General features: G+C 49.7%; 1 protein-coding gene across 2 annotated transcripts in view; it reads left to right on the plus strand.

Annotated features, from left to right (window-relative positions):
- Window positions 1-374: 374 nt before the first annotated feature.
- The window catches only part of Clpb (ClpB family mitochondrial disaggregase), a 102520-nt gene continuing 93782 nt past the window's right edge, over window positions 375-9112 (plus strand). For both annotated transcript variants that reach the window (XM_055623171.1, XM_055623172.1), the window contains exons 1-2: window positions 375-817; window positions 3817-3868. In XM_055623171.1, the coding sequence (XP_055479146.1) occupies window positions 418-817; window positions 3817-3868 (452 nt within the window). In that variant the 5' untranslated portion in view covers window positions 375-417. The remainder of the gene's footprint in view (window positions 818-3816; window positions 3869-9112) is intronic.

Genomic DNA, 9112 nt, shown 5'->3' on the forward strand with positions numbered 1-9112 from the left:
TTTACACAGCCCAGGCTGACCTAGACCTTGAACTCTTTCCCTCCCAGGTTCCCACCTTCCAAAGGCGGGAATTAAAGTTCTATGTCAATACGTACACCAGGCTCTGGAATGAATCCTCATGGTCACGCCCCACCAGTTTCCCCTTTTTCCACGCCCCTCTGCTCCAACTCCATTTCCCAACATTCTTCCAACTACGCTAAGGCCGCGGACATTGTGACGTCATCCCGCAGCCCTCGGGGAAATGTAGTCTGTTCAGTCTCCAGCTTGGGAAAGATCTGGGGCCGTGGACTACCACTCCCGTGAGGTAGTGCGCAGTCCCACCCCATAAGCGGCGTCTTCGAACACGCCGCGGCAGCCATGTTGATCGTGGCTCGCACAGGGGCCCGCACCGGCAGGTTATAGAAAGCAGGTGTCGTGATGTTGTCCGCGGTGTTGAGGAGAACCACGCCAGCACCGCGGCTCTTCCTAGGTTTGCTCAGGTCTCCATCTCTCCAAAGCCGGGGAAGTGCTTACGGCCGGAGCGTAACCACCGGAGACCGCGGTGAGCCGCAGCGGCTGAGAGCTGCCGCCTGGGTGCGCCCGGGAGCATCTTCCGTCGTGTTTCCCCGACGCGGGGCAGCCACCGGGGGGCGCCGTGGAGAATGCACCGAGAGCCCGTGCCTGACTGCCGCCTCGTGGGGACGCGGTTCTAGCCCCGAAGAAACACTCCCCGGACAGGACAGCTGGGATGGGGTTCCCAACAAGGCGGGACTGGGAATGTGGGCCTTGGCCACGGCGCTGGTGGTTCATTGCTACAACAAGAGTCCGTCCAACAAGGGTGATTATGGGGCCAGTCTGTATTCAAGGGAGAGGTGTGGGTGGGTCTTTACTCCTTTGGAGGGTTGAAGGTGTTTATAAATTTATACCCGCACTCCCTTACTTGGAGAGACCCAGTTTCCATCTGCTGCCAGGGGCAGCATGTGGCACTGGAAAGCTCGCCGCTTGAAGTTACATAATTTCTCATCCTATGTCGAGCCCCCTGTTTGGGCATCTGTATAATTGGGGACTTTGGGCTGCCTAATTACAGCCTGGTCCTTTTATGTACCAGTATTATATCTGGTCCCTTAGTCTTGCGCGAGGTCGCCAGGAAGCCCAGCAGCTTTAGGGGCAGTCTCTACATGTTTGCCTGTGTACATAGGCCCAAGGAAAGAGGACAGTTGGTTCTGGTGCTAGCTCGACCCCATGCTCCTCTCTAGGCTTAGTTAGGCAATTTCTCAGTACTGACAAGACTGATGTTTTGACCTCTCTTGGAGTTCCAAGTCTGTTCCGTTGCTTAGAGTTTTGCTATGCTTAGTGTCATGGTTGTGAGCTGGGCAGTGGGAGGGGTGGAGCCTAGGGGAGATGGAAAGTAGCTCTCTGGAGAGCAGTAGCGGGGATAGGGAAGGAGGTGGTGGTAGCTAACCTAGATTGGCAGCTTACCTAAATTGCTTAGGGCTGAGCAGGAGATGGAAGGGTGTTGTGGCTGAGCCAGGCCTCTCAGGTTCCCAGTTGCCGGTGAGGAACTGTTAAAGCATGGTGCAGGTGGGTTCCGTGCACCCGAAACGCTGAGATTGTTGAACAAGGCTGGAGACTGCCTTGACTTTCACGCCTTTAATAGGATGTGGCTGCCTCAAAAGAAAGGATGAGGAATGAGGACACTGAGGATTTTGTTTTGTACTGTCTTACTTTGTGAATCTGGGCTCTTGTTCTTTGCCGGCCCTCACTTTCCTTTCTGCTAACGAGGGTAGTGAAGTAGGGCCCTTCTAGCTTAAGCATGTAGTGATTGTGTGATTTCCAGCTTGTGAGGACTTGAAGGTGGGATTAATTTGAAGCTGGTGTTCAAGAAGTCCCAACTTCAAACCTAGCCAGTTAAGGGGACGATGCAGGCAGTTGGCCAGGCAGGGCTGGTGCATACTACAGAGGATCAGAGAGCTAGTGGGGTCTGGAAAGCCTTCCTGCAGGACTGGCAGTTCTTGGAAAATGGGGAACTTGAACTTGAATTCTGAAGGATAACACAGGAAATAGGGTCCTGGCCTGCATCTTAACCTTTATCTTATTAGTATTTCCTTAATACATCTGTCCTCCAGTGTGTGGATCGTGGAAGGGGGGAGGTCTCTACAAATGTGCCTCAGGTTGGATTGTATTCCATACCTGGGCTTGAGCCAGCCTGGTGTGGAGGGGCTGGCAGTTTGCCAGTGAGGATGGAGACAAGGTCTTTGGAATAAGCTGAGAGAAGATGAAATGGGCCCTGATGCCAGGCAGGGGCATTTGGAATTCTTGAAGCAGCAAAGAGCCATGGAAGGGTCACATGCAGACACTGTCCAGAAGCCAGTGTGGTTGGAAGAACAGGAGAAATGTGTGAAGTCTGGCCTGAGAGGTTACTGAGAGCCCTAGACTGGACTTTATGGCATGTGAATTTCACTGATGTCTGCCTAATAAAATAGGTAACAATGAAAACTGTGGCTGGTCCTTTTGAGTTGCCTCGAAAGGCAGAGTCCCACAGTGCAGTGATCTGAGAAATGGGTCCCTTCAGGAGAAGGAGGAATTCTGATAGTAGAAAACCATGGAAAGTTTGTGAGCCCAGAATTCAAGTTAAGTCTTAGCTCATTCCTTCCTCCTCTGTGACCTTGGAGAATGAAGGGGAGTAAAGAGAAAAGATGTTATCTCTAAGAAATGATTTTCCTCTCCCAGCTGGAGATTGCCTGGGCCCAATTAGATGTATGAATGAGAACAGCCCATAAGAGCTAGGTGTATGGCATACACCTTTAATCCCAGGAGGCTGAGACAGGTGGATCTCTCTGAGTTCCAGGAGGACTGTCAGGGCTACAAAGTGAGATCTTATTTCAGAAATCAAAACCCACGCACACGCACACACAGCACAGCACCAAACCAACAGCTAGACAACAAAAAACCCCAGCGAATCCGTAAGATGAGTAGAACAGGCCTGGCTGCTAGTCATAGGCTAGTGGGTGGACTGGAGGCACCCTGGTCTGAACAGAACTTTCTGTGCATGTGATGAAGCTGGTGTTTCATCCCTCTTCGCTTACTCGGAAGTTCAGGATCTTAAGAGCTGGTCGGGTCACACAGCAAGAAGGCGGTAGTGCAGGGCACTAGAGCTGGGCTTAGCTTGCTGCTGACTCTAGTGACTTCTCACATTTGCCTGGTGGGTCTCATGGCCACTGAATGATGAGGCCTGAGTGGATGTCAGCCTAGTGGCCAATGGTATAACTCAGAATCTGCCTGGGCACAGAGAGCCATTTGTGCCTCTGCTGTTGATTTGTGAGTTTTTCCAAGTGGCCACAAGGTGGTGCCAACAACCAGGCCAGGCTTCAGCTAGGCCTGAGTCCTCAGGGATCCAACTGACTGACCTGTTTGGGTCTCCCTTCTCTGAGCTTGCACTAAGGATTTTGGAGAGTTTTAGCTATTTTATTTCCGCAGCATCCTTGTGAGGCTGACAAGAATTATTGTCTGCTGAATACCATGGGAAATTGGTTGAGTTGGGCTACAAGCAGCCACACAGAGTATTATCAGTGGGTTGGATCCAAGTGTCCATGGCTTCTGATTGAGGTTCTTTCCATTCCTAGAGGGACCCACAAACAAGAGTTTAGTGCTTGGGGAGAGTAGGGTGTGGCATCTACCTGCATCCCCAGAGTGGAGGTGGGGTGGATTGCACCGGGAAGGGGTTTGTTTAGTCCTCTCCTGTCCGTCTTTCACTTTCAGAGGAACTTGCAAGCGACTCTCAGCTCTGAGAGGGGTAGGTCCTAGACTGGGGTCTGACCAGTACCCCTCTCTTTTCAGATGCAGCTCTGATGGAAGCTGCCCGAGCCAACAATGCGCAGGAAGTCCGAAGGTGAGTGTCTGAGCCTTGCCGTCTTTTACAGAAGGTCTGAGCAGAAGTGTGGCCACTCTGCCTCCGAGGAGATCTCTGTCTGCCTTGGACTTGTTTCCTGTAGCTGCAGACATAGGCTCCCCTGGCCCCGGCTAGACTTTATATGTTTTATGTGTGGCGGTGGACTCATAACCATCCCTGAGTGTTTGGTTGCAACAACTTGGTGTCTGGAGCCTCTGAATCTTCCAGTTTGTTCTCGTGCCTCTGTGGAAGTGACCATGTATTGAGGTTTGCCAGCTGGACCTGGTGCAGCTGGCATCTCTGGAGAAGCGTGGGGTTTAGGAGCTCTTTGTGCCAGAAGACCCCATGTGACTAAGAAAGCCTGCCTGCAGGGCTGATGGGCCCTGCCAGAGGCAGGCTATAGTTCTTCAGCAGCTCACGTCATGCTCTTGGGCTTCTGAGTGGAGTGAGCTTATTTTCGCCCATGGGCTAACTACTCTTGAGCAGGGGAAAACTCATCTTGAGCTGGGAAGCGTTGAGCTTGTGGACAGGGTAGCCTATGCATCTGGGGTGGAAGCTGAGACTGGGGCCTGGCTAGAGCATCAGTTAGGGACTGATGTTCACAGAGTATTCACCCCTCTTGGGCCTCACCTTGGCCTTTTTGCCCTTCAGATAGATCTAAGTGCCTTCCCTTTTCTAACCTCACATATTTTTGTTTTGCCATACCAGATCTGAGCATCTTACACATTCCACTTGGCAATTGCTCTACCAATTGCCTCTCTTGCCCTTGGTTTTGTTTTATTGTTTTTTAATGTTTTGATTTATTAGGGTTTTAAAAAATAATTTATCTTTATTTGGTTTTGGTTTTTTGAGACAATTTCTCTCTGTGTTTCTGACTGCTCTAGAACTGGTCTAGGCTGGTCTCGAACTCACAGAGATCCTACTGCCTCTTACTTTGATTGCCACAATTAAAGGCATGTGCCACCACCAACCAATTTAAATTTCATTTTATGTACAGGGTCCTTTAGCCCATGTGTACCTTTGGCATCACATGTATGCAGTGCTCTTGGAGGCAGGAAGAGGGCACTAGATCTTCTAGAACTGGAGTTACTGACAGTGAGGTGACATGTGGGGCTGGAAATCAAACCCAGGTCCTTGGGAAGAGCAGCCAGTACTCTTAGCCTTAGAGCCATCTCTCCAGCCCCTTAGCCCTTGATTGTTTGAGAATAGATTCTGTTATGTAACCTAGGTTGGCTTTGAACTTTTAATCCTCTTGCCTCAGCCTCCTGAGTCTTAGGATTACAGGTGTGGGTACTGTGCCTGGTTTTGTGTAACATTTTAGATGGAAAGTCAGTGTTTGGGATAGTTTTCCCTATATACCATGGACCCTGGGTGCCCTTCCCCACTGCAGGTGCTTGAACATACAGGAAAGTGTGAAGAGGCAGCCGCGGCTCGACCAAGACTTACTGCTTTGATTCTCTTTCATTTTATCTGCAGCATTATTCTTGATTCTCAAGGGTACATTTGAGTATTAATGTTCAAGGCTTAGTTTTTAATAAACCACTTTTGGAAGTATGAGCTGGGAGCTGTTTTGTAGCCAAATAAATATGATGGAGCAATAGTTTAATAAACGTGATGCTGCATGTTAAAAACCAAGCCCAGATGTCATCTCATTGTTATAAGAACCATTCATAACTTGAGCTGTGTGCAGCCTCTTCATGCCCACACGCCTTGCTTCCCAGAGCCTCATTACAGGGAAGTGAGGAGCTGGAACTGACTCCTACTGACCCTGGAATCTCCTGTTGGTAACTGCCAAGGGCTGCACAGTGTGCGGCTTCCCGCCCCGCAAGCCCACAGTGGGCAGCAGATTTGCTGAGCTTACTTTATCAGCCCCCTCCAAGGGTTGATAATTTTAGCCCTGAATTTTAGGAGAGTTTTGTTTGTTCTGTTTTGTTTTAGTTTTTGAGATCAGGTTTCATATAACCCAGGTGGTCTCAATTGCACTACGTATCCGTGGATGACCTTTAACTTCTCATCTTCTGCCTCTCCCTCTGAGTGCTGTGGTTCCAAGTGTGTATCACCATCGTCAATTTTATGGGGTGCTCAGGATTGAACCTAGGATTTTGTGCATGCTGGGAGGGCACCCCACCAGTTAAGCCTCACTTTGTGGGAGGGTTTTCTTGTTTGGGGAGGTTGGTTTTTGTTTTTAAGGTGGTTCTTGCTATTTAGTCTAGATACAGGTCTAAAACTCATGATTTTCTTGCCTTGGCCTCTGAAGTGCTGTGACTACAGGCAGATACCACCACGCCTATGTGTATGTGTTTGTGTGTATGCATAAAATTTTTTAAAGATTTTTTTTTTTTAACTTTGTGAAGGGGACGAGGGGTATGCTCTTGAGTGTGAAGGTACCCACAGAGGCCAGAGAGGGTGTCAGATATCCTGGCACTGGAGGTACAGGCAGTTGTGAAAGACTTGAAGAACAGTATGTGCTTTTAACTACCGAATCATCTTTCTAGTCCCTAAATACACATATATTTTTAAAAAGTTATTATTTATTTTAATGTTCATTGGTGGGTTGCCTGCATGTATGTCTGTCTGAGGATACCAGGTCTCCTGGAACTGGGGTAATCGACAGTTGTGAGCCACCATGTGGGTGCTGGGACTTGAGCCCAGGTCCTCTGGAAGAGCAGCCAGTGTGCTTAACTGCTGAGCCATCCCTCTAGCCCCAAAATACATAGTTTTGTAATGACAACTAAACACCTGTTAATGGGGTACAGAAAGTGATTGAATTCCTAGCATGTAGTTTAGACTATCTCACACCATGGGTGATACCTGTGGGAACCTTTCAAGTGTGTCTCCAGTCCTTATCCTGCTTTTCTGCCTCTGCTTATCCCCTTCTATTAGCATCTCCCTTACCTTGAGTCTCAGGGTTTCATTGCTGTGAGGAGACACGGTGACCGCTCTTATAAAGGAAAGCATTAGTTGTTTGGGGGCTGGCTTATGTTCAGAGGTTTAGCCTGTTATAGTGATGGCAGAAGAGATGGTGCTGGAGAAAGAGCTAAGAGTTCTGCATCTTGATCCTCAGGCATCGGGCCAAGAATGACTTGAGCCTCTGAGACCTCAATGCCCATCATACAGAGATACTCCCTCCAACAAGGCCGCATCTTCACCAAGGCCACACCTCTTAGTAGTCCCACTCCCTATGGCAGAGTGTTCAAACATTACTCTGGGGGGAGGGGATTCCTATTCAAACCACCACGCCCTGCAAGGAAGCCATTTGAGTGAGGCACAGACTCTGCTCAGCTCCCATCTCATGCCATCTCACAGAGCTGGGACATGGCTGGGCAAGATGGGAGGCGAACAGTGGGCTGGCTATCAGACCTAGGACTTATGCAGGATATGGTGAAGAAAGAGTGAAGGTGACTCAAAATGTGGTGGGACTATGCCTGGCCTACCGGGGCCAGGAGTAGGAATTTTGAGTGCTCTTCCTGTGAGCAGTAGATAGGTTTAGGAGGCTTTTGAGCAGGGCACTGAGCCAGGTAGGGCTGTGTTTCAGAAGGTGGAGGCTGGAATGAATGGGGAATAGCTATGGCAAATCATTGGAAGACCCAGGCTGAGGAGGGCCTTCCTCAGGATGCCCTCCCTTCTCTCCCAAAGCACTTCTTAAGAAGGAAGGAGTGGCTGGGCTTGGTGGTAAGCTCTTGTAATTCCAACAGAGGCAGGCAGATCTCTGAGTTCCAGCCTAGCCAGATCTACAAAGAAAGTTTCAGGCGAGCCAAGGCTACACAGTGAAACCTTATCTCAAAAAACAAAACAGCAACAACAGAAAAAACAAAGAAATGGCCTCATCTGGCACTGCACTGCAGATGATGGAAGGGGTGAAGAGAGATGACCTGGCCCTTTTCCTCAAGGAAACAGGCATATGATCCCCCAGTTGCAATTCTTCCTGCTGATAGACTGGCCTGGAGCAGGAATAGAGAGCCTACATCCCCACTGGAAGGAAATGGTCTTCAGTGTAGGCCCTTGACTGCACCGATGCCTCACACTGCTCTTTACTTGACCCTATCTGAGTGCTGGCCTTTGCTTCTGTCCACAGGCCTGCCTGTAGCAAGACAGAAGTCTAATCTCCCACCCCAACAACCCCTCAGTTGACAGTTATTTTGCCATGTATATGATTGGCATGGTTAGTGACCTCAGTATTTGGAATAGAGCTCAGACCTGGTGAATAGTATTACTATGCCCTTGTCATCTTGGGGCTCTGTCATTCCTGTGCCTTGACCTCTCTTAGCTCCTGACTTCAGCCCAGAGCCTCAGGAGACTCCGATGAGGAAGGACTGATGCTTAGGGCTCTTCTGCTTGAGGAGAGGAGCTTCTCCCCAGAGTCTGCAATCCCTGGAGCAGGCTGCAGACTCCCTGCCTCCCCCACCCCCAGCTGCCTCCCCGCCCCCAGCTGCACACTGCTCTCCATTTACTTGCTGCCTGCTGCTTCCATTGGGCCAGTTTCCAGGCTCAGTGGAAGTGCTGCCTGCCTTCCTGTGATCCTTTTTTTGACTCCTCCTAGCTGGTATGGTCTCTTCTGTCCTTTCCTACTGTGTTCTTTCCTGTGTTGTGGCAAAGTCTGGGGATCTTCTGAAAGAGAATTGGAGGTCAGGTTGGGTTAAATGGCAAGAATGCAGTCAGTATGCTCAGGAAAACCAGTTACCTCACTTGTCAATCCAGTCAGGGACAGCTTGGGACTCCTCACAGGCTGAGAGCATTGAGTCAGCAGCTCTGGACTGTGGTCCTATAATGGGAACTATTTATTGTTTTATAAGGGTCTGGCTAATTGTATTGTGGGGTGGTTGTTTGGCCAAAAAGACAAGCCAGGATCTACCGTTTGCCATAATTATTCTTTCTACATCTTAATTTTGTGTCCATGTGTTTGGGTGTACCACAACCATAGCATATATGTGCAGGTTGGAAGATTACCAGTAAGAATCAGATCTTTCCTTCACCATGTGGGTCCTGGGGCTTGAACTCAGGTCCCTCAGACTCAGAGGCAGGCACTTTTTTTTTTTTATTAATTACACTTTATTCACTTTGTATCCTCCCCCCCTCCCGATTCCACTCTCCCTCCCCCTTCTTCACGCATGCTCTCTCCAAGTCCACTGATAGGGGAGGTTCTCCTCTCCTTCTGATCTTAGTCTATCAGATCACATCAGGAGTGGCTGCATTGTCATCTTCTGTGGCCTGGTAAGGCTGCTCCCCCCCCCCCCCCCCCCCCCC

This window comes from Psammomys obesus, unplaced genomic scaffold (genome assembly GCF_907164565.1).
Source record: "Psammomys obesus unplaced genomic scaffold, mPsaObe1.curated_primary_1811, whole genome shotgun sequence".
Lineage (NCBI taxonomy): Eukaryota > Metazoa > Chordata > Mammalia > Rodentia > Muridae > Psammomys > Psammomys obesus.